General features: G+C 39.6%; 1 protein-coding gene across 2 annotated transcripts in view; it reads right to left on the bottom strand.

Annotated features, from left to right (window-relative positions):
- Nucleotides 1-25,756, bottom strand: part of LOC141946015 (protein cordon-bleu-like) — a 121,360-nt gene that overhangs the window by 65,216 nt on the left and 30,388 nt on the right. For both annotated transcript variants that reach the window (XM_074875093.1, XM_074875084.1), the window contains exons 2-4: nucleotides 11,988-12,194; nucleotides 2,118-2,328; nucleotides 1,126-1,354 (exon numbers count right to left, since the gene is read on the bottom strand). In XM_074875093.1, coding sequence (XP_074731194.1) covers nucleotides 1,126-1,354; nucleotides 2,118-2,328; nucleotides 11,988-12,194 — 647 coding nt within the window. The remainder of the gene's footprint in view (nucleotides 1-1,125; nucleotides 1,355-2,117; nucleotides 2,329-11,987; nucleotides 12,195-25,756) is intronic.

The following is a 25,756-nucleotide window of genomic DNA, read 5'->3' on the forward strand; positions in this document are numbered from 1 at the left end:
TCTGCATGTTCAATATGTTGCTCCAAAATGGTTAGCTTAATTACAGTAAACATGTCTTAAAAAACCACACAAACATGCAATTGAGTTATGACATGTTGTCAGCCACTTTTTTGAGCATCCTAACAATTCAAAGGAAAAAGAGACATTTAGTTTACTTAAAAGTCTAAACTCATTGAAATTTGACTCACACAGAGATAGAACTGTCACTTACCAAAGGAGTTTGAAAGAAGAGACAGAATGTCAACATAAATAAATAACTATATAAATAAAAAATAAGCCTGCTGCTCAGCACCTACAAGACTGACGTTATCTAAACAATAAATAAGGACATTTATTGTGCTGGAAGTGATAGTGATTGAGACAACCTGCAGGAGGCAATTTTAATGAATATCCCCTTCTGACCTCAAAGGAAGTAGTGCTTTTAGTTTTAAAGCAGGTATATTTTAAAGCACGTCGCATAATTATGCTATTTGAATACACAATCAGGCCGATAAAAACACAAGCCTAAGAAGCTGCCGCTACAGTATCATCTGTAAGAACAGAAAGTGAGGGTGAATAAACAAGAGAACAAAATTTTAAATACAAATACCTCTTAGCTCCTCTTCACTAAACCGTCAATATCTTCACTCTTTGGAGAAACTGTCTCTGAACCTATCCACAGTCTGTTTCTCATAAGCCCTGGTCTGTCGCCTCTGCCTCTCAGCTTTCACAGCTGCCATGACTATGGCATGTCTCTTCTTTCTTTCTCTCCAACCCACAGCACAGGTTGGTAACAGGCTCTGCCTGGATGAGGCCCCTGTGTTGCACACACCTGTACTGACAGCAGCTCCAGGAGGTAGGAAAACTCCTCCTTTTGCCCTGCCCCAGGCCAACCTGCACCCTGCCAGGGGCCAGCCCAGCCTGGCACAGGGCCCAAGAGCAGCCAGGGATGGCTGGGCACGCTGCTGTCCTGGCTGCCGCTCTGGGCACGGCTCACTGAACAAACCCATGCTGCTCTCTGGACTGAGATGTCACTCTGCTCTTTCAGTCAGGCCCCAAAGGAATAAGAGCACAAATGTTAAGTTGCCCATAATATTGTTGGCACATCATCTAACCCTGCAGCGACCGCTTTCAGTCTTAGCTCACCTCTTTTTCTGTCCCAGGCATACAGCTCCTTTATCCCCAGCTCCTCCAAGGACTTGGTAAGCTCCAGCTCCTCCCCAGTGATGCCATCTCGCAGAAGAACAACATGCTCTTGACTGACTTCACACTTCTCACAAATAGCTGGGATGATGCTGTGGAGAGGCACCTCTGGACTAACTCGAACCACAGCCTTCTGCGTCTTCAAGTAGTTCACTACCAGCCTCACAGACTTCTGCAGAAACAAACACAAACTCTCAGCCCTCCCTCCATGATGGCTAGGCTCTCTTACAATGAGAAAAACACTGGGGACTTCCATTTTATCTTGACTCCTCCTAGGCAAACTTACCCCACATGCAAACTATTGCAAAAAACATTATTAAAAGTGATTTTTAAAAAAATCTCAGAACTGCCCTGTCTGTAAGGAGACATTCACAAGAACAGACAAATAAGGAAAAGGAATTGGAGGCAGACATAATTTGTGAATGTTTACAAGTACCACTCCGAAAGGCATGACTGTAATTAGCTATACTGATTCAGGGTAATAAAAATATCAGCAAACTTCTTTGGAAAATGGCTACTTCTGAATCTTCACTATACTGTGAAATACATTTATTAACGATCAGTCTTCTGCCATATCTGCAATAAAGATGGCAAACAAAATACCACCAAAATGCTAGCTACTTCCACATAATCCCACAGCCCTCCTTTCAGCCACTACTGCAAATTTCAACCACCCCGGTCTTCAATCAAGGGTCTTTATAAGAACAGATTTTCATCTATCCAACCACATGCAACATAAAATGTTGTCTAAACTCTGGAGTCCAGATCGGCACCTGCCAGTCTGCAAGCAAATCAGTTAAGCTAGTAAAGCAGGTTATAGTCAATCTCAAGCCTTTTCCATCTGGTTTGAAGATGCAAAGATTGGAAGAACTGCTCAAAACCATAGGAATAAAATGAATGTTCATGGCAACACTTTAGCCCTACAGTGTACTGACCTCAGGGACCCTTGGCAGAGGTCTCTTTGTCTTCTCCTCAGGAACCTTCTCTTTCAGAAGTACTGTCTGTACGTCCAGTGCTCCTATCAAAGTGTTTGGCTTGTAACTCAGAGGTTGTTGAGTTCCCAAAGACTTCAGTTCAAGACTATGTTGGGATGGATTTAAGCGATACTGGCTGCATAAATCAACCAACAGATCCATCACAGCTTTACTGCAGGGAAGAAGACATTTGCCATTAGCATTAGAAAAAACAGTTGCTACAAAATTTACCTCAGTTTTAATATGGAAGAAAAAAGACAATATAAGCTGTGGATTTGTCACTAGTTAACCACCGTTGAGAGGGAAAGTGCTAATGTTTTGAAACACTAAACAGATCAGATAAAATGCTAGGAATTAAATATATTCGCACTTCACTGTGTGAGCTGGCAATTAACTATTTCCTATGAGGCAGACAACAGTGCCAATAATAGCAGTAACAAACATAAGACAAGAGCAGACAAAGTGCATCTTATCTGCTAAATCCATATGTTAAATTCTTCAATTCAAACCCTGTTCTTTAACATGAAGACAAGATATAAAAAAATTATGCACTCATGGTATGGTAAACTCTACCTAGATTTGAACCATCACAAAACACAACTCAAAATGGAGCATTTAAATCTGGAACATAAGGTAGGCAGGATTCTTCTTTCCAGGTTACAATTTTGAGTCCCCCTCCCCGAATCCATTTGACACCAGCAATATTTCCAAGCACAAGAGATCCCTTCTATGTTTATTTTGGTGAGGATATTAACCCTGTATAAAAACATCTCGTTTCAAGTATTTGCATTATCAAGAACTCTTAGCGTAGGTGTGATTCTAAAACTATGAGGTTAAAAGAGTCAGTCACTACCCCTGTCTTATTCCATGCCTCTGCAAGGAGGTACTCCATTTTGTGTCAATAACTCAACATTCACTGGAGCTTGATACTGTCTGACACAGCGGATAGGAATATGTTCCTCCACACCCCAGAAATTCTCTTCTCCCAAGGTACTGAAGTGTTCTTTTTTTAAAACCTTCCTCCCTAAAATCTGAGAAAACAGGTTTATTAAAACTGGTTATGTTTCTGAAAATTTTTGGTTTCATAAACCAGTATCTGTCATCAACAAAACAATGTAAGTTGAAAAAAATTACCAGACGTAACCACAGTCTATCATATATATGTGATATTTTTATTCTAGCAGAAGTGAAAATAAGTGAAAATAGACAGCATATTTGCCAAAGGAATTGGCATCTTTTCTAATTTGTAAACTGGAAAAACTGTGTACAGATTCAAAATGCAAGCAAATTCAAATAAAATAAAATCCTTCGCAGGTTATTAGCTACCACCATTATGTCTGTAGCTCAGGAACCACCCTTCAATTGCAAGTTGTTGGCATCTGGGAAACTACTCTGTGGTGGCCGTCCTTCTTTCTATGCATATGTTGTTGGCCAACAACTGCTCAAGACAGTGAAGAAGCCTGGAAAGCTAATGGCAAAAACAGTGACAATGGAAAAGGAGAACCATCCCTTATTCACAGGTGAAAGCCTAAAACATACGTAGGTGACACTTCTTCCCACCCAAGAGATGAGAAAGGACCTTTTTTACAATAACCTATTTCAAGTTTCACTGAGTTATGCAGTGTGAGCTGAAAAAATGGCAAGCATGGAAAATCTGAAACAGACGATGGCATTGAAAAGAGAAGAACGCATTGAGAAGATGATGACTGAAGATCAAACAAGGAAAATACATCATTAATATGTATAGGAGGCTTCAGAATAATAGAGCACTGTGGAAACTGGTAACATAGAGAGAGCATTGAAATAGAAACGTGTAGTATCTAAATTGAAACAGGTCATTTCATGATGACTTATTCTGGCACTGTCCCCAAGTTGTAAATGTCTGTATTTCACAACCATGTTTAATTCACATGTAACACACCAGAAACTAACAGAAACATTTACACCTACTAAGTGCAAAGTATAGAACGCCACCCACACCACTATTTATATGAATATTCATTAAGCTGTGCAGCAGTGAGCATTAAAAAAAGTGTCAGTCCTCCTGATACACATCTCAGCTTGCCTGTTTACAGACATACTTCTTTTAAACTAAAATTTGCATGTGTTTTTTTTCCCCTCAGACTTATTACTGTTGTTTCAGAGAAAGGCAAACAACGTGGCAGAACCGCAATACATGGTGTTCTGTGCTAGACTCTTCAGTTTAAAGTGGAACACTAATATATTTCTGTACTACACAAAATTGTGATAATTCATTCAAATTTGGACAGTTGTCTTATGTAAACTATTCCATTAAAAACACTTTAAAAAAAAAAAAAAAAAGAACAGCACTTGTGAAAGGATTATTTTTTAAAACAATATAGTTCATTGTATTGGGTTTGTGTGTTGTGGGGTTTTGGTAGTGGGGGAGGGGCTACAGGGGTGATGGCTCCTGTGAGAAGCTTCTCAAAGCTCCCCCAGCTCCAAGTTGGACTCGCCTCTGGCCAAGGCCGAGCCAATGAGCGACAGTGGCTGCACCTCTGTGATAATGTATTTAAGAAGGGGGATCTGGGAGGAGGAGTGGGAGTTGTGAGGAGGAGTTGTAAGGGAGACACCAATGCAAACACCGAAGGCAGTGGAAGAAAGGAGGAGGAGGGGGGAGGTGCCGGAGCAGAGACCACCCCTGCAGCCCATGGTGAGAGGTCAGGCTGTGCCCCTGCAGCCCATGGAGGTCCACGGTGGAGCAGATGCCCCCCTGCAGCCCATGGAAGACCCCACGCCTGAGCAGGTGGTTGTGCCCAAAGCAGGGCAGGACTCTGAGGGAAGCCCCTGCTGTTATAGTTCAGCACTGGGAGGACCGCAACATACAAGAGGGACCCACGTTGGAGGAGTTCATTAAGAGCTGCAGCCTGTGGGAAGGACTCATGTTGGAGAAATTCATGGAGGTCTGCCTCCTGGGAGGGACCCTACACTGGAGCAGGGGAAGAGTGTGAGGAGTCCTCCCCCTGAGGAGGAAGAAGTGGCAGAAACAACAGGTGAGGAACTGACCCCATCCTCTTCACCCTGCAGCACTGGGTGGAGGAGGTAGAGAAATCAGGATCAAAGCTGAGCCCAGGCAGAAGGGAGGGGTGGAGGGAAGGTGTTTTTAAGATGTGGTTGTATTCTTACTCTCCTACTCTGATTTGACTGATAAATTAGTGGTGGTGATAGTGGTGTTCAAATTAAATTGATGTTCTTTCTTCCCCAATTGAGTCTGTCTTTTTCCTGTTACCATATGGGTGAGTCATCCCCCTCTGTCCTTCTCCTCACCCCTGAGCCTTTTGTTGTATTTCCTCCTCCCCATCCCACCATGGGGAAGGAAGGAGTGAGCAAGCAGCCACATGGTGCTCAGTTGCCCTCTGGACTTAAACGATGACATTCATTAAAAGAACAGTTTATGATTCCACCAAAATTATGAAATATGTTCAGCAGCAGCAGTACCACAGTTGCAACAAAATTAGAATCCTCATCAGCCATTTGAGAAAATAAGTTGTAGACAATCATACAAGTTGAACAAATTTGTCTGGACAATGAACAATTTAAAAAAACAGTCAAATTTGAGGTTTCATCTTACTGTTGATTACAGAGCAGGTGTGTGTTAAACATAAGATCTCAAGCTTTTGAAACAACTTCAAAGTGAATAGCATGTTTTTCCCAAAATGTAAATTTGGGAAAACAATTTCCACAAAACTTCAAAAGGAGAAAAAAGGAAGAAAAAAAAGAGAGGAAGAGGAAGAAAAAGGGGGAAGGAAGAAAAAGGGGGAAGGAAGAAAAAGGGGGAACGAAGAAAGGAAGAACAAAAAGGAAGAAAAACCCCAAAGGAATTCTAGAAACACCATTCAAAATTCTTGTGTTTCCAGAGATGTAAGAGAGCTGGGAAGTCCTTGCAATGAATTCTTACACTAGATTAATTTCACGAACTTGAAAAATTTTCCTTCTAAACTATAATACAGTTCAGCTTGATTTTAAATGGGAGTTTTATTTCAAGGAACTCCATGTATATGCCACACAGAAAAGAGACATTAAACACAGCAAGAGAATGGTACTGATCTTTCACCAACTTTTCTTTGTATCCTTGGGCTGCATATGATTCTTGGAAGATGCAAAGAGTCAACCCTTCCTTTGGTTCCATCTTGTTCCAGACATATCTGCACTTTACTTTAACCTGCTTTTGAGACCTGGTAGAGAGCATACTCTGTTCTGAAATTCAGGCAGGTCTGATCATAAAGGATTAAATCTAAAACTGAAATTAAGAAATTAAGAAGTTGCCTTTCCAACTACTCAGCTAAGAAACAGGTTACTTTCTTATTTTAATAAGATGTTGCTGAAATTTTGGGTGGAGAGACTAAACACTATGTGACAGACACCAAACATTAACGATTGATAAACAAATACTAGAGCACAGAAATAAAACTGGAGGATTAACCCAATTTAAGATTGAGACAAGATGGTCCAGACAACTATTCTTAGCAAAGGAGAGTACTTTGGCTCTGTCCTGATATTCTATTACTAAGCTGTTTGACATCCTTCCAGGATCGCACAGGAAAGATGGGAGGGACTCTATTAGGGAGTGTAGTGATAGGACAGGGGTAATGGTTTTAAACTGAAAGAGGGTAGATTTAGATTAGATACAAGGAAGAAATTCTTTCCTGTGAGGGTGGTGAGATACTGGAAGACTTTGCCCAGAGAAGTTGTGGATGCCCCCTCCCTGGAAGTGTTCAAGGCCAGGTTGGACGGGGCTTTGAGCAACCTGATCCAGTGGAAGGTGTCCCTGCCCATGGCAGGGGGATTGAAACTAGATGATCTTTAAGGTCCCTTCCAACTCCAACCATTCTATGATTCTATGATTTAACACCAATTCTGGACAGTAAAGAATAACTACTTTGTCAGCAATATTTATCAGGCTGAAGTCCTGATCAAGTTTGAGCATGTCAGACCACTGTGTCCTGTTGTTACCTGTAAAATGCAGCAAAGACGTCTATAGTTTAATAGGCAGAAAACAACTGAGTTGTTTTGGGTGTGGCTTGGCCTAATCTCCTTGGATCACACAGAGAAATTAATTTTTAAAATCAGCCTTGTACATCTAGGAAATAAATGTGTAGGATAAAGTTGTACTCATCAAGTGACATTGACTTTCCTTTTACCTTCTACTTTCATGCTACAAATGCCCATAAAAAAAAAAATCTCAAACTGGAGGAAAGAATCTTCATTATTTAGGCCAATGCCAAACACACATTAGGAATCTAAAGTGACAACTGATTGGAAAAGAAAAACAGTAGTGTAAAAGGGGTGACCTGAAGTCTCTGATGTTTTTGCTATCTGCATTTAAAACCAGAAAATAGCATTAGTCATTATGATTTTCTCATGCTCCAAAGCGCAGCAGGAATTTCATGAAAAGATTACGAGTTTTCCTACACAACCAGAAATGAATACACTAAATAGCAAGCTGTATCAAAAGAAATACAGAAAGCATGATAAACAGATATTTACCAATGTTTTCTATTTATTTTCTTATTTTGCTCATGTATATTTGGCTCTTATTTTCCATAATTGAGCAAGTCCACAGAAGGAACATCAAGATGGCACACAAGAAGAGGCAGAGGACTGGGTTTGTTGAGCCTTAAGACGGGGTGAAGGGAGATCTTTTTGCTGTCTGTAAGTACCAACTGGTAGGGTTACAGAGCCAGACTCTTCTCAGCAGTGAACAGCAAGAAGACAAGAGGCAAAAGTGCCAACATCGGAAACTCCATTTAGGTACAAGGAAACAATTTTTCACCACAAGAATGGGCAAGCCCTGGAACAGGGGTACAGAGAGATTCGGGAATCTCCTCCCTGGAGGTATTCAAACTTGCTGGAGACAGCCCTGAGCAACCTGCTCTTGTGAGACCTGCACTGAGCAGGGAGTTAGAGCAGGTGAGTTCCAGTGGCCCCTTCCAACATAAATTATTCTAATAAGATTTTTTTTAAGCCTACAATGAACTACTGTAGCTTTGACCTGACCCCTATTTAGTATTTAGTTAAGCTCATCTTTAACTCTTTTGATGTATGTCCCCTTTTCATCTTCTAACACCTCCTCTTTCATGTTTTACCAGCCTGGCCTTCTTTCACACCTTCAGCCTGTCTTGAGACACTGTTCTGTATGTTGAGCTATAAGTCCACAATTAATATCACTTAAGAGTCTTCCACTGAGAATTATGTGAGGATATTATTAGTTCTAGTATCCTGCTCTCTGTGCATCACATGTATGAGAGAATTTGCGTAACATATAAAGTAACAGCAGGAGCAACAACTGTCCAGTCTACTCTTCTGCATATCGGTCATCCATGTGCTGACAACTCCAAACCAGACATCATTTAGCTCCAAACATTCCCAGTCTTCTGCAATGTATTTCAAACACTACTGACACTACATGTCTTTATCAGGAAGTCCTCCTCAGTGTCAGCATGAACGAACACAGATGCATTTTATTTATATGTTACCCATTGGAAGTATTACCTGTGAGAATCACAAACAGAAGTTTCTGGTAACTCTTGTGAGCTTTTCCACTTATTGTCTTTCTAAATGTCTAGCCATCACCTCTGTCAGACCTGCTAACAGTTTGTGTGAATCTGCTACAGATCTATATGCACAAAATGTGTAAGTGGCCAACGCTCTGCCTATCCTTTCAGCACATCAGGTAGTGCTCATACAACTGTGCAAATATAGATGAGTTGTGGGGATATTTTATAATCCTTTTCAGGGGGGAGAAGGCTAACAGTTTTTCATTAATACTTTTACAGGTTTTACAGTAGAGTTCACAGGGACCATTTATTTCAAAAAAGAAAATTTTTTTTAACACTATTCTATTGCTGCACACACTCCTAAAGGACGCAGTTTTGTGCTGAAATCTTCAATACGTATTTCCAAAATCTGGAATAAATTGTATGTCACAAAATGGCAATAAACTGAGAGACTGTCAGCTTGAGTTAACTTTTATAAATAAATCTACTTAAAAATTCCAGATTCCAATAAAGTATCTTTAAGCAGCATACACTTTCTTTTTTCTTGAACTATCTTTCAAGAAAATTTAATGAGAATTTTTGCCCTTTTGCTGATATTTATAGGAACTTTCTATATAGAGAACAAAGTAAAATTAACAACATGCTGCTTTGCTTACAAACACTAAACAAACTGAAAGAGCTAATTTTGAGTTTTAACTTGGTTCACTTATAATAACCTTAAGTGATACTAATTAACTACAGTAGTTATATTTTCAAACATTCTCTAGCATACTTCATTGCTCTGTGAACTGCTTTCCTGAAATTACAGAATCATTTTCCATTATGTTGATGCCCAGGGCAAGGTTTTGCAAATTTTTCTGTAACAGAAGAGCTATTTCCCCAGGGTACCCAAAAGCACATTTTGCAGAATGCAGTTTTAATGATGACAATGGAAATACTGAAGATTTATAGCAATATAAACGACAGCAAAATTTGTCTGAAACGTCCTTTCATGATATCACATAAGATAAAAAGAGTGAACAGAGAAAAGAATTTATTACCTGCACTGGCTCCCATACTTGCTTCAAACTAAACAAAACACATTTTTTGTCCAGTTTGGTGTCTGGTTTGCAATGTCAAAACAATGTAAAAGGATGAAAAAGCCTGGGCTTTCACCCGAACCTGGAGACTTAAGACAGTTCATCCCCTAAAAATTTCAGATGCTCTTGACATTTTTTTTTATATTCCACATCTCTAAAAACTTAACCAGTGTTAATGTACAGAAAATTTCATCTTCCAGTGGTTAGAAAGAACAGCAGCACACACAAGGTCTGTTTACAGACTAATGCCACTGTAATACAGGGCTCATTATAGGGTATCCTTTTCTTATTTCATAACTTGTTAGGATGATTTACTCCCCTCCTCAGTTTACATAATCTTCTACTTTCCACAGCTGGCTATCAGCGCCTGACATTTGTCACTACCTCTCCACTCCAAGTGCTCAAGAAACTGAGGGAGAACACCTACTTACCTAGGTTAGACACTGATGATACTCAGATTAGCAGATTAGCACAAACAGGAATTTAATTGCTGCCTAAATCAGGGGCCTAGACTTGTCATGCAGACAATGTGGAGAAGTGGGTACCTTCATAGAACAATGAAGAGAAGAATGCTTTGTTGCTTAGAGTGCTTAACGTAGATGATATAATTAATTCCACAGAACCAACTAAGGTTTAATTTTTGACATTTCTTTCAGGTTTTAGTTCACAAACTAAAGACTCGAATAATCCAAATACTCAGTCTCAATGTATGTGATAGCAATGGTAGTGATAATAGACACCTGTGTGAGAGACAGAATGTTTATTGTACAGGGATTTTCCACTTATTCTCTGCTCCTGTAGCTTGTATGTTCTTCAAAAGGTCACATTAAAACTACACTCTTCAAGTGCTCTTGGAGTGTTTGTTTTGGGGTGTGGGGTTTTTTTTTTTTGAGGGAAAAGAAAATATTTTCTAAGCGTATGGCAATTATCTATGTCTCTATACAAATGCTGAATGAAGATTAGCCTTTTGTTAGTTCCCAGGTGGCTTGCCTTTACCAGTGAAATATCACCTTTTTCTGGAATTTAATGGCCAGTGAGTTTCATGTCCTGTTCTACTTTCCAGGCCTGTTCTTTCTCTCATTAGGTCCAAATCTCCCCATAAGAACTCGATCACTAAATTTATAATTTGACAGCTCTGCCTTCCTTTAAAATCTTTAATATCATTCTGGCTTTGGGGCTGATCTACACAAGTTGCACTAGTCTCCTGAGATTGGCTAAGTGACCACTAATTTCTACAAGAAAAGTAGGGGAAAGAATTAAGTACCAGAGACTACATGCTGCTATACACATCTTCCTCAGCCAGCAAAATACACTAATAGAGAAATAGTCAAAATACACATGTATCAGACCAAGAAGAGTAGTTTTACAGGAACGCAGACTAACTACTGCAAACCTCAAATGTAAAATAAGCACAGAACCTGATTTATCAACAGGCATCTACATATCCTCCTAATCTGGTATTATCATTTTCTACAGTGTCTCAACCACTGCTGACTACACTATTGCTTGCTAGAGCTTCATCATAGTATTGAATATATTTTTAAAACTCTTCCAAATTTTTTTTAAATAAGTCTCCCTCTTTCAAAACAGTTCTCACAGAGAGGATGAGGAGAAGAGCAAGCTCCCATGGTGAAGAAAATTAACTCAAAACTGCCTTTCCAATACAATTTGCCCTTGATTGTACCCAGTGACAAGGAGAACCTCTCTCTTCCCATGGAAAAAAACAATACACTTTTATATAGAAAAGGCTTCCTAAATACCAGCAGATGCTTTGCTGTCTATACAATTGCACTGTATTTGTGAAGGCAGGATCTCTGAATGCGATGAATCGTTCATCTTCTGAGCTTGCTTCTCGGCAAGACTCCAGACAGGCATACTGTCAGGATTGCTGTTTGCCAGCAGCACCTACTTCCTCTGCACCAAACCCCCTTCATATTTTGAGATGTAAAACAACCTAAGACTAGCCTAAGACTACATGGAAGAGACAGATCCATACACATGCTGAGGGTGATCCATGGGGAAAACAGTGACACAACAGCTGCTAAATCCTTCCTGCCCCAGCAGAGGGTCCTTTATACACGGCTCTCAGGACTCTCTGGTACAACAGCTGCCTAAAACACAGAGGGAAGCATGACACAGAAACCCCATCAACTCAGAAAGGGAGACATTAATATCTTCAAGTATCCCACTGGGAACAAAGGACTCCAGAAAGTGGGAGCTAATCAAAGCCTTACCTTCCTTGTACTGTGCTCTTCTGCTCCACCCCGCTGGGTAAAATGACTGTGAAGTCCACTGATCTGTTTATCATGTTCTCCTTCATGCTCATAAGGTTCTGATCAGAAATAACAGCTGTCTCTGCAGGTGACTTGTGCTCACTGTGAATTCTACTTGCTGCAGAAGGTTGATTTGGTGGAGGAGGAGCACGAGCTTTCATTCTTCTTCTTGAGAAATAAAGACAAGAAGAAAATTAATCATTTCTCCTGAGCGAAGTATAAACATGTTAATAATATGTTCTTTCAGCCATAAGATAGATTCATCAGATTGTTTTAAAAAGTTCCTCTATTGCAAGCCATTTTTCTTTATCAATGGAGTTGCATTTTATTTTTTTTATTTTACTTTTACCTCCTCTCTAAAAATACGCTATTTTTTTAATGATGCGCTCACTCCTGCTTACTTTCCATGCCCCAGGGAATGAATCAGTTCCATAATCAGGATATGGAATAATCAGTATTCTGTTGAGTATGAAGCATGCTCCTATGAAGAGAGAAACTGAAATGCTGGGTCCAGTCCAGACCTGACTCGAGAAACAGTTGTATTTACGTAAATGAATGTTTCCTCCAAGTCAGAATGGCAGGAGTGGAGGCAGGGTGAGGTTTCATTCAGCTATGTTTGGGTTCCACAGTATTACTCTACTTGAAATATTGTCTCTTCCTCGGCTCCGAGTAAGTAGCATTAAATTTGGCTCATCATACTTCATCAGGAAGCACCATGAAAAGGTCAACCATGAATGATATCACTTCTTACCATGCAACTCTACGAGACTGTAGCTCTTTGAAAGCACCCTGACTGAACTCATTCTTCAGTAGCAAGCTATGCACCATGTGCAACATACAGAAAAGCTGCATCAACTTGCACCAAACAAGCAGTGTACTTTACAGAGATATAAACCCACCACAAACTCAAAGTTTACTTCATTGGCAAGCTGCCAGAGAGATAAGCAACATATGTGTGCTGTTAAACTTCTGAATAGCTGGCCTCATACCAAGCACATGTCGAAGAGGATTAATTTTGATCGTTATTATCCCAGTGACCTCTTCTGACTAGATTTATGCTAGTTTAAGACAGATTTTAGTGTAACAGATGGAAAAAGCAGTAAAATATTTACTGAGAAATTATTATCCAGGCTTACTGCCTGCATTTTTTAATCTGCCTGTTTTTAGGGTGCAGGAAGAGAAGAGATTATGATTCAGCACATCATTTTTACCCTGCGAACAACATAAACAGAGGTCCAGAAAAGAAGAGTGCAGAAAAAGCACTCTAACCCATAAAAGCCTGAAAAGCTTAGTGGCTGAATCAGCCAAGGGCAAAACTTTTCAGGGAAAAAAAAAAAAAAAAAATTAAAAACTGAACCAGATTAATACTAAACCAAGCTCTTCTTTAATTAGAGACAACCTGTAATCTCACAGATAAAAAGACTAAACATACAGTTTGGATTACCATTACCAATGTAAGCTTCTGGCAGAGAAAAAAGAGACGCATCACATCACCAAAAGATGTGTTCAGAAACAATCCAAATCCTCTACACTTTTTAATCAATATTTGCATTTGATGAACAATTTCTATGACATGTCTCAACTTGCAAAAAATCACTACACTGCCCTGAAAATGCACATTTCAGTGAGACCTCAGCAGGACACTGTAAAATTATGGGTGATGCAGACACTTGCTTTCAGTTCCTGTGTGCATGACAAAAAGCATTCTCTGCAAATATGTAGGGAGAGCTAGTGACATATTTACTAGCATAGAGCAATTTCTGGTCCATGGGAAATTTTCCCTGAACATTCACTTTTTATCTTATATACACCCAAGGAGTCATGCAGTCATCAGTCACTAACTTGCAGCTCCTACACTCCTCCCCATGGAGGTGATGATAAAGTTCAAGGCTTTATTGTTTGTCAAACTACCTTGACTTTCTATATGTCCGTGAACCAAACTCCTAGTTTATTTACTTGTCTATAAAAGAAAAACAAGAAATTGAGATTCATCTTCTGCTCAAATCCCTCTACATTTGGCTACAGTTGTTATCTGTAGGCAGGCAGTGAGAGACATGGCAGTTTTGCATAAATCAATGTAGCTTTACAGTCATGCAGTACAACTTTTAAGGACTTCAGATCAATTTACAAATCATATAATTCTCGCCCTCCATAGCATCAACTACATCAATATAAGTAGCTACAGAGATTCTGATCAACTTGTTTCTTAAAACAAGCTTTTCTTAATTTTTAAAGCTTGTCCTATAATGTAGAGGGCAATCTAATACAGTGCTCCTGACAAAGTATCAAAGGGGGTGGGGAAGAAAAGAAGCAGGCAAGTGTCTTGAACCTGGCAGAACTAAGTTTTTCTAATTATGATTAACCTGGACTTGTAAATTCCAGATCTCACAGTGAACAGAGATAGAGGAAATAAAATAATGGTCATAAAATAAACATTAAACTGAAAACAGCTGAAACCAGAGACTTGAAACTTTTTCATTCAGATAAATGAAGAACGACTGAGTTTTGAAGCTGATGGAGGAGCTGGAAGTAAATTAAGAGTATGCTACACACCTGTTTGTTCACTAGCAATAACATAAAACAGCATCTGGTTTTCTGAAGGAACAGACAAACAAGGTCAGACACTTTAATACCAATTTTTAGCTCTGAAATGGGAGTGCGATTTTTATTTGGCCCCTTTTTAAGTACTCTTTACAGCCAGTTATGTAGTTACAGACCACATACAACACTGCTTGGAGCTGAGGGTGTGCGCGTGTCAGGAAATCAGGGATCATGCCATCAAAAGCATCAGCTATACATTGACCAGTGATGTTCGCTTTGCCTCTCTAAAATATGTAACAATGTGTATTCTTTTTGTCATTACACGGTCAGGGCCTTTTAGATACTACAGTCCTCCTTTTCTTTTGTAGAGAAATGACAGTGCAGGTCTGTTTCCTTCAGAGACATCAGAGAAAGGAAAAGGGAAAACAGTCCCACTGCAGTCTCTCTAACCTAGCAACAGTTCAGATGACCTCATACGAACTTTTCCACAATAGTGACTACATAGTCTCTTGAAACACTGTGACTGCTTTAAATGCCTGGTTTTCAACATTTTCCAAATGACAGATCTCAAACTATTTCAGTGGAAGCAGATCCCTTTAAAGTTTACATTTGTAGAGTGATACGTGGCACAGATTTGCATTTCCTAGCCAACTTTCTGAAACATCTCAGTAGTAGAAAGTAGTTCCATGAACTGCAAAGCTAAATCTACAGCTCTGGTTCTACTGTGGGTCTGCACGAGCAGCTGCTTTCTGATGGGCTCCAGCAACTGCAGTCAGAAGGTGCTGAGAAGCCTGTTAATACTATTGAATGTGAGTCAGAAAAAGAATTCAGCTTTCTTTGTCACCGCTACAATGGTTATAAAGGAGAGTACAAAAGCACTCCATAATAAAAGCCTTTTTGTTCCCCCACTAACATACTGCACAGAGAAAGTGTGTGATTTAAAAGCCTGTTTTAAGGTTGGGTATTTTCCACGCTATAAACACAACATACTATAAAAAAGTTGCATACCATTCTTCAGTGTGTGCTAAATTCAAACTAAATTTAGCTCAAAAGCAACTTTTTCCTCCACAAACATCTTTCACTGTGCTCAGTACTGAGATACTTGTTAAGCCCCCCTACCCGTTATTAGTCTGCAGATGAAGTTACAAGCAGGAACACGTCAAACCTATGATTCACTCACCATTACATGAATGCTTCAATCCAGCCCTTGATAAGGGGAGAGTAAGAGCAAGCAGCTGATTCTAATACATAGATGTACAGTGCCTTTTACCAAGGCTTGAAATAGTTCATCTCGCTTTACTATAAACTGAAAAATACACATAGCCATGAAATAAGAAGGCAGAATACATAAATAACCTACCAGCACTGTTCTCAGTAACAGCATCAGGCTTCTCAAAATGGAAAAAGAAAAACAACAAGCAAACTGACCAACAAGACCAGTGTTTCTGTAGTGCAGCACATAGAAGAAATGCAACAGAAACAAAGAAAAGTTTCACCAGACTAAGAACTTCAAGACAAGGTAACACAAGCCCTTTGGACCTGAACTTTATTAATATATAACTACCAAGCAATAGGATGCAACCTGGACTTTACAATCCCACGCTCAAAAAACATGATCTCTACTTCAAACGGAAGTGGTGCTGGGACTTTCACACTCATGGTAATGCTATGCAGACATAGTCTTTCTTCAGATAAGGCCTAACACACACACACACAAAAAGTGATCCTACACTTTTCCACCATGCTTAAAAAAGATCTGTAATCCTCTCCGCCCTGTAGGGCAAAGGCAGCTTAACAGGTATAGAGCAGACTTCATCCCACACATGTCAGTAGAAGTTTAGCAAGAGCTCCATATTACACCAGTTTGTAGAATTTAGTCCTTTCTATATCAATTCTCTCTCTAACCATTCATTTTAAACAAAAAAACTCAACCAAACAAAACCAAAAAAACCTCAAACCAAACCAGAAAGCCAATAAACTCTCAACATAACAGAATTATGGACAACATTCATTTCTGATATAATAAACAACTATCACAGGACTTCCAACCCAGTCACATCAACTTGCAGTCTTGTCAATGCACAGGGCTGGAACAGTTGCAGAGGGTTTCTCCATGACATTCGTGTACACCCCATCTCGTAATTAGGAGGAATAAATCAACATGAGAGTGCTCAGTGATGAGCGCAGTACACAAACACAGTGTCCCTTGGGTGGAAAACAAGAAATACTGAAGTAAATGTTCCCGACTTTCAGGTGATTGCACTCCTACAGTCTTTTGAGGGGAAATCTATACACATCGCTGTTTGAGAAAAAAAAGCAGGCGAGTACCTTCACTCTCTCTGGCAACTTGCATAGCAAAGCTAGAAACCCAGCCCTGAGGCACACCTTGTACTCCAAACCATCAAGACACAGACAGCATGGTAGAAGTTGCTCCTGCCTAGTGATCTAGACTGCAAAGCAGATATCCTTCAGAAAATATTTCTTTTTCTCTTTTTGTTGCTCATGGCAAAGCAAAGAAAACCCAGATCACAGGCTGGGAAAAAGACACCCACTACATCGGAATTAATAGTATGCAGAGTTCCCTCTTCGTAAGTAAAATTCTTTCAGCTTCGAGATACAGCAGCTCAGAAAAATTGTAACACAACACAAATGTAATGGAAATGCAAACAGATTAGCACCAACTTAAAGCTACCTCATGAATTTTGAAAACGGAAAACGAATGTTAAACAAATCCCACAGAGATGGAGAACAGAAATCAGGAGTGCATGATAATGTCCATAACTACTAAAGAGGCAGGAGTTCATCCAGACAGCCCTACATCATAAATTAGAGCTCCATTCTACTTTGCCATCTATAACACTTAACCAATTAAACTGAGTTTTTGGTTTGCTCTTTATTTGGGGAAGAATTAAAAAAAATAAATCAGAACATTCTCAAGTTTACTTAGTCTATCACAGGCAAAATATACTGATTCATTACAAGTATGTGCAACACAGGTAACTTTCACCTTTAAATGTCTCATAAGTAAATTACAGGTCAAAAATATATTACTCTTATAGTAACTTGTTTCCAGTATTATTTTACAACATTCTGTAACATTACAAAAATGTTACATGTTACCTTCTGTAACATTACAAAATATTACAAAAATATTACACTTTCTAAACAGCTGAAATCTTCGGCAGACACTAAGATCTAACGAACTGGATTACTCTCATGTTGATATGGTTCAGGGAACAATTAGGGTTCCCTAGGTTACTTTATTTTTTTAAATGAGATTATTTCATTCTTTTTAAACAGACTTTACTCGAATTCCCTGGCTATTATGGTATATAATTATTTTACGCTTTTCTCTTTTCAAACATTCATTTTCATTTCATATTACTTTTAAAAGATCATTCCATTTCTAAGGCAAGATCACACTGACAGACATGATGAAAATTATTCCCTTGCAGGCGTGATAAAGTCACCCAAAATAGACAAGAAAAAATAATTTGTTTTTGGCAAAGAAATTAAAGTTTGTTAATTATATTTTTATCTTCCATTTGATTCTACTGATGAGAAACTCTACAGCTTTACGTATTTTAAAAATAAAGTTTTAATGCCAGGAGGAAAAAAAAGAAAAAAAAAAGACCAGAAACAAACTGAGTAACAGCATTTGTAGCAGAGGAAGGAGGGATGGAAGTACATGACCATGCTTGCCCAAGGGTGAAATTAAAGAAAAATAAACAAAAGTCAAGGTGAGATGATACAGTCTAATGGAAGTAGTTCCTAACATTTTCTCTCTAATTTCAAACCTGTCACAAACTTAACCAATCAATCATTAAAAAGCACTGTGCTGCAGTTTCCCGGTCCCAAATGTACAAGTGAATAAACTCATTGTTACAAAGTTTGCTACCAGGGATATCTCCCCATATCTGACCCATTTCACGAGAGGCTGAGATGTGTCCCAACACATGGCAGAGACCTGTCTGCTCTGCTGCTTGTGAAGCATTGCACAGCTGCCAAACAAGAGAAAATGGGCTTCTATCTGGCTGGGACTCAGACTCCTGCCCTGACACTACGTAGCTGAACTATTGACAGCACATCCTCTGGAAGGAATGCCAAATGATTTGTTAGCCTACGGCTGGTATCCTCAAACACACTTTTTTTATACATCACCCACACTTTCGATTAAGAGTGCGTTATTTTCCAATAAAAGCCTAATCCTCCTTCCAGTCACTGACGCATTCCCTCAAGATCCAGTACAAAGCAGTTCACATACCAGTTTTATGATACAGTTATTTTTTAGGGCCAGAAGATGACATAAGCACAATAACCTGATTTCCTGTAGTGCATGGGCTATGCAATTCACCCCACTGCCACTTTAGAGAGCCCTTACTTAGAGGGAAAGCAAGGATGGAGCTGTACGTGCCGTGGGCTTTAACAGATCAAGGAATAACATTGCAGCCTACAAATGCTTTTGCACCTATTAACCACAGTCACACTAGGGAGCCTAACAGATCTACCTGTATCAGTTCCCAAAACAAAATAAAATACAAGCCTTAGAGAAAATCTTTTACAAAGGAGCCAAATCCCAGGATTTGGGTAGATGCCCGCTGCAGTTAATGAAAACACTGCCTGAATAAGCACTGCAAGGTCTGGCCTAATAGCTGTATCACAGGACTTTTGAGATACCACCCACACGTTCAGCATGTGGCACAGACCACACTATGAGCTGGTGCCATCATGCGCAACTCCATCAAGTTGCACATAGTAAAGAGGAATGAAACAGGGGAGAGGCTAACATAATGTAATTATTTGTCTCATCTGCTGAAACACATGCTAAAGAAAAACAGAAGTCTTTTGTGGTTAAAGGCAAGAAAGCATAGATGAGTTACTCTGTTTTGGAATGTTGAAGACCTGCGATCTAAACTGTGGTACTATCGCATCTGGGAGTCAGAGATACACCAATAGTTTTAACTCTTTAGCTTGGCAGATGTGATCAAAGCAAAAGCTCACTAACAATTCATACTGGAGGTTGAGTTAACAAGCTTCACCTTCAAAAAAAATTGGTCCAGAAAAGCAAAAGTGGAAATATAGCACACTAGGTATATATCTTTTCACAGTGACATCTGCCAGAGGTAAAGTCTCAGATGAACCAAAATGCTGATAAAAGCAATACACATTTAGGCTTTAGGACACAAATGTTTAGCCACCAGCACCTGAGCTAGAACTACCTTCGTTTCACACTGACCAAAATCAAAAGATTGCCAAGCAATGGCTGTTGAAGTGACTTGCAGCAGAACCAGCAATGCATTAGTGCAAAGTATTCAGCGGCTAGCCATGCAGTCCTATTCCCACCAGTATTTTTGACTTCGGACTCTGTTATCCACACACTCACATTGTTTTTTCTCCACTTACCAAGTACTGAGCTATTAGTCTCATTCCATTCCAAGCAAACTAGTAATAATAATAAAGAAAATGTTGAGGGAAACATCATGTTGCTTATGCTCATCTGAAATGTTATCCAGTTCCTTCACCTGTGACTAAATCAGGCTGCTTTGCATGGTATGCTTAAATGATGCTATTTTTATATTAATGTTGCTTAAGCACAATGGCACTGGTTAGCAAAAAGTAAAAAGTGTCCACACTAAGATCCCAAATGTACTTAGAAAGACATCCAGAATACTGCCACTTATACTGTAATATGCCCAAGCTCTGCTGCCGGGACACTGTTCTGTTCTCGGTGCTCTCAAATCTTCACTGAGCTGTTTTAAGGATGCTCAGTTTAGCAGACAGGAGGCTACAGCCATGCAGACAACCGCTGCACACTGAGTTCCCTGCAGATGGCAAATCCTGTGGCTGAACTATGAAAACTACAAGGTTAAAATATCATTAACTGATGAGACAACCAGTGAGATTTCTCAGAATTATTCATGAAGTTATAGTCAGGTTCATGTTGGCTAACTGGATTCTTACTAACCATGCTCACCTGTGGGAAAATACTGGCATGAAAATGTGCTAGTTTTGACTGGGACAGAGTTAATTTTCTTCACAGTAGCTATTATGGGGCTATGTTTTAGATTTGTGCTGGAAACAGTGTTGATAACACAGGGAGGTTCTGGTTATTGCTGAGCAGTGCTTACACAGCATCAAGGCCTTTTCTGCTTCTCACCCCACCCCACCAGCGAGTAGGCTGGGGGTGCCAAGAAGTTGGGAGGGGACACAGCTGGGACAGCTGACCCCAACTGACCAAAGGGAGATCCCAGACCATATGATGTCATGCTCAGCATATAGAGCTGGGGGAAGAAGGAGGAAGGGGGGGACGTTTGGAGTGATGGTGTTTGTCTTCCCAAGCACTGTTACACATGATGGAGCCCTGCTGTCCTGGAGATGGCTGAGCACCTGCCTGCCCATGGGAAGTGTTGAATGAATTCCTTGTTTTGCTTTGTTTGTGTGCGTGGTTTTTGCTTTACCTATTAAACTGTCTTTATGTGAACCCACAACTTTTCTCACTTTTACTCTTCAATTCCCTCCCCCATCCAGCCAGGGCAGAGGAGTGAGCAAGTGGCTGTGTGGTGTTTAGTTGCTGGCTGGGGTTAAACCATGACAGGAAACAAAGCAGAGTATTTCCAAGCAGGCTGGAATCACTGCTAGCATTGCCTCCTCTGCATGTTGTGGGCAAACACGCACACTTCAGATGCACGCACTCTACTATCCATCAGCTGTGTTTCTGTGAGGATGCTACAGCTCTCACCTCACAGACTGTACTGGGCACCACAACTCCATGCTGAGCTCTCTAGTAACACTCTTAGGTCTGGAAAGATAACTTATTAGTTGGAATAGGTTTTATTAACACCCAATAATTACATTAGTCTTCATCATGTTTATTAATAGCAAACCAATGAAAGCAATGAGAAGATAACTGGTTTCTAGAGGGGTCAATGCCTAAAGATATAATTATGCAAGCCTGAGGCTAGCTCAGAAATACTCACACGGTATGGTATGTCCCCTGAAGTAATAGGGGCTGTACAGATTTCAGTGTGCTTGTCCTTCCTTAATCTCTTATCAACAAGCACTTTCAATAAATCTATTTAAATAAACAAACATAAATTTTATTACTTAGCAACACTGATTTATAAACTCTCCTGTGGTGACTTGTACTGTCAATTAAGATGCAACTTCAAAGTGCATTTCTACTGTATTACTGAGAAAAAGTATCCCAGACTCTGTTCTATTTTTGTGCCTGCAGACTTTTTAACCCCACTACCACCTACTGAGAATCACTCTCTAGAGGCTTGAAGAGTCTGTAGATGAGGGCCCTACTGCAGTGAAGTGCTTTCTTTATTGTCTGTTTATTGTCTGTTTACAAGGGAAACAGAAGATGGAATAGTTTTGAAAGAATCTTAGATAAACAACATATACAGCTAGTGAAATTCTGATGTGATTTACTGTGCTGGCTAATTCCTAGTTTTATAATATGCTTACAAGCTAGTGGGCACTTCTGTGGAAAATCACTGACATTACTATAGAATAATATTCCTACCAATACCTGTTTCAACTAGAAATAGTATTCAAACAGCATCCATCTGATGTGCAGATGGGGAAGAATTATGTTTAGAATGATTACCTGCTTAAATAAACACACGTAACTCTGAGCTGACAGATCACTGTTTCTCATTTAATGAGAATGCACTAGGAGTATGCTACTGAAGTTCATTTCACCTATTCACCCTTATATAAACAGATTATTCAAAACCAGGCAGGCAATAACAGTTGAGGGAGTTTAGCTTTTTGCAGAATTAAACCTGTGTTATTCTTTGCAGAATTAAACCTGTGTTATTCCACCTACCTCCATAACAAAGGTTTTAATTCACCTGTCTACAAACGGTGGCAAGATCACAGTTACTTCAGAAAACCTACACACCCTAATGTACCAAAGAAGAGGATGCAGACAAAAAGTTAAAAGGTGCAGACCAGAGTAAAGAGGCATCTTGGCCCAGTTCCAGAGAACCCCTTAGATCAAAAAGGGCTTCCCAGAACATTAGAAATACCTATTTCTAGGCAGAAATGAAATTAATCAGTAGCAACTAACTCTATGTCTACAGGCTGCAGGTGAAATGTATATGTGCTTTTTCTGAAAGATGGAGTTAACCTCTTAAGCTAGATGGTCCCAGGCAGGAAAGACACAAAGCATGGCAGGCAGGTCTACTGAAGTAATTTATTTTCCAGCAGCCTTGAGCTCTCCCCTAAAAGGGGGAAGGCCTCTCTGCTTCCTCTCAAGTTCACTTGCCCGTGAAGAAGCACCTGTGGTCTTGTCACAGATGACCTTACATCAAATTTCTTGGGGCAGGAAGGGGAAGGCTGCATCCAAGTCCAACTGCTCCTACATATTCGAGAGTCCAGAGCTGCTGACACACTGGACGATAAACAAGGAGACAGTTTACTTACTTTGGATTGCCTGATTGAGAACACCGAAGACATGAATCTACTTGATCTTTTTTCATCTACAGTTATTCTGTAAATCCTAACTCTGTAGAAAACTACATGTCACAGAAGAAGCCAGCACCAGAACTACAGCAGATGAGCTTCTCTTTAGAGCCAGAAAAAAGCCCTAAAAGATCTAACAATGTGTTTTTGTGAGATACAGTTTACATTCACTTGCAGAGAAAAAGAATCAAAGATACCAGGACATTCCTTACTCCCTTAATCATCTTCTCAATTAGCATTTATAATTCAGTCTTAATTCATACTCCATCACACAGTAAGAAATCAGGTACCTCAGTATATTAAAAAAGGTTAATAAAGCAAATATGCAGTGCCAATGAGATAAAGAAATATCCAACTTCAACACAACAGTCTTAACTGCTGTGATAAATACAACCCTGTGTTTTTGGGATGCCACGGGTGCTTTTATCAGGAAATCCCACTGCTTCAGGTGATTTTCTGTGTGTTTTCCTGGTGCTGATTTGCTTAACAAAATTTCTTATGAGACCCACATATCTTTTGCTTTCACTTTTAAGATATTCTGTTCTTTTTAAAAGACACAGGAATTAAGTACCTCTTAGTTTAAATTGAAATTCGAGTATTTGGATTTAAAAGCAAATCATAAACTTAATTGGAAAGTAATAGACCCTACTCCAACTCTACACTGGAGTTAAGACATTAATGTAAAACCAGAAAGTCTGCTGAAAAATAAAACTGCAAATGTTAACACAGAAAAATACACTTACACCACCAAACAGTTGATTAGTAGGACTCTGAAGTATGATCTTGATTTGTCAAGTAAGAACAGAAATGTTTTTATGATTTTTAAATGCCAGCAAAACCCATTTGTTTACTTAGTTTTCATTTAAAATTCTGTTTAATATATCCTGTAGGCACATGTGGTACTTAACGGATTTTAAATCTTGCAAAACAAGAAAGGATATGGTATCAACTGAGCACTTAATAGCCTCATGCAGTGCAAACTAGAGCACAGTATGAAGAAAATCTTGATAAATCAGGCATGTTAACACACCCAGACAGTATCAAACAAGAGAGGAAGCAGCCAAATACCTTCCCTCTTTATCACACACATTCAACTCAGGGCGATTATTCTGTTTATTTTACTGATGTATAGCACTGGCTCAGGACACAGGAGACAGACAAGAATCTGGGCCATTATGGACTTTATAGAGTCAACCCAAGACCTTGCATCAGTCCCCATCAACAGACTGGAAGCCATAGGAATGGCATTACATGTTATAAATGAGAAAACATTACCAAGAACGATGGTATCTACTCCTTAGATACATTCTTAGGAAGTAGGTACTCTACTCAGGAGCTTTAAGTGTTACTCAGCGACAACCCAATTCAAACATGCTTGAGGCTGCTTTGTAAGTACTGATGGGGCATCACAGCAGTGACAGCAAGATTGTGTAAAGGTGCCTGAGCTAGCTGCAAACCCAGCAGAGCCTACAAGAAGCAGGGTATATTGACGACCTTGTAACATGAACTGCCATAGTTATACTAGAAATGGCAAGAGGTGCACATACCTCAAATGCAAGCACCAAAAACAATAATTTAGAGCTGGTCTTTTAACCAAGAGAAAATATTTCTGTCACCTTGTCAGAAACAAATAAACAGAAATATTAATGACGTCTGATTTCCTTCAGCTTCCTTGTCTTGTCAGGACTGATTTTGATATTAAAAAAAAAAAGTCTCACTGAAGTTTTTCTCAATACTGGAGCACTTAATCGAGTGTCTTCAACTCTGGACCTTATCCTGCAGCTATCCTTGAGTGATGTGGTTATGAATCACCTCTATCAGCCATCAACTTTCAAGAGACTTATAAAAAGCTATTATATTAGGCTTATCTTTCCTTCTGTCAGTTAAATTGAAATTAAACCAATGGCTGAGATGACAAAAATTTTTCAAGAAATTACAGGCAAAGAAAATCATCAAATAAACTTCATCTTACACGAAAATCACATTGCATGGCTACACAAGCTGGTGGCAGACTATGCTGAAACAACGGTGTCTGTCCTGTCTGAAAGCTGTCACCTGGGAACACTGAATGAAAACAGAAGAGGGAAGGGATTAACTACAGTTTCCTCCTCACAACCAATAAAAAGTAAAACAAAGAAATCCTGGAGTCAGTGAAGTCAATGGGAGTTTTGCCACTGACCTTGCAGAAAGCCAAGTTTTCAGCCTGGCAGAACCTCAGCAGAGCTCGGTTTCATCTCTGTGTTGACAGCCCCGCTTGCTGCGTCCCCCAGTTTGAGTACAACTTTCAAGCACCAGGACAAAGCCAAGCACGGGCAGAAGCTGTGGGATGCTGAGAGCAATTGCATGGTGCTGCCCTGGACATCCAACCAGCTGCCTTTTAGATCTGCAAAGGCACAGTTCTCTTATGTTCTTACTACATCTTATCGAAAACTGAAAGTATCAAGTATAACAAATGCATCCAAAAAAAAAAAAAAAAAAAGAAAGAAAAAAATGAAGATGAAAAAATCAGTTTAAAAAAGCAAGCAAGTCTATCTTCATACATTACCACCCTGACTTTGTATCATTTCCGATTCTAAAAGCAGTCAGAGAGGTCAAGGAAATCTGAGGACGCAAGATAAAGTCGGAGCTGCCACACCACAACCTCTTTGGTCACCTCCTCTGAAATAGGAAGGTCACTGGCATAGTGATAATTGGTGAAATTACCAGCATACAGAGAG

This window comes from Strix uralensis, chromosome 1 (assembly GCF_047716275.1).
Source record: "Strix uralensis isolate ZFMK-TIS-50842 chromosome 1, bStrUra1, whole genome shotgun sequence".
Lineage (NCBI taxonomy): Eukaryota > Metazoa > Chordata > Aves > Strigiformes > Strigidae > Strix > Strix uralensis.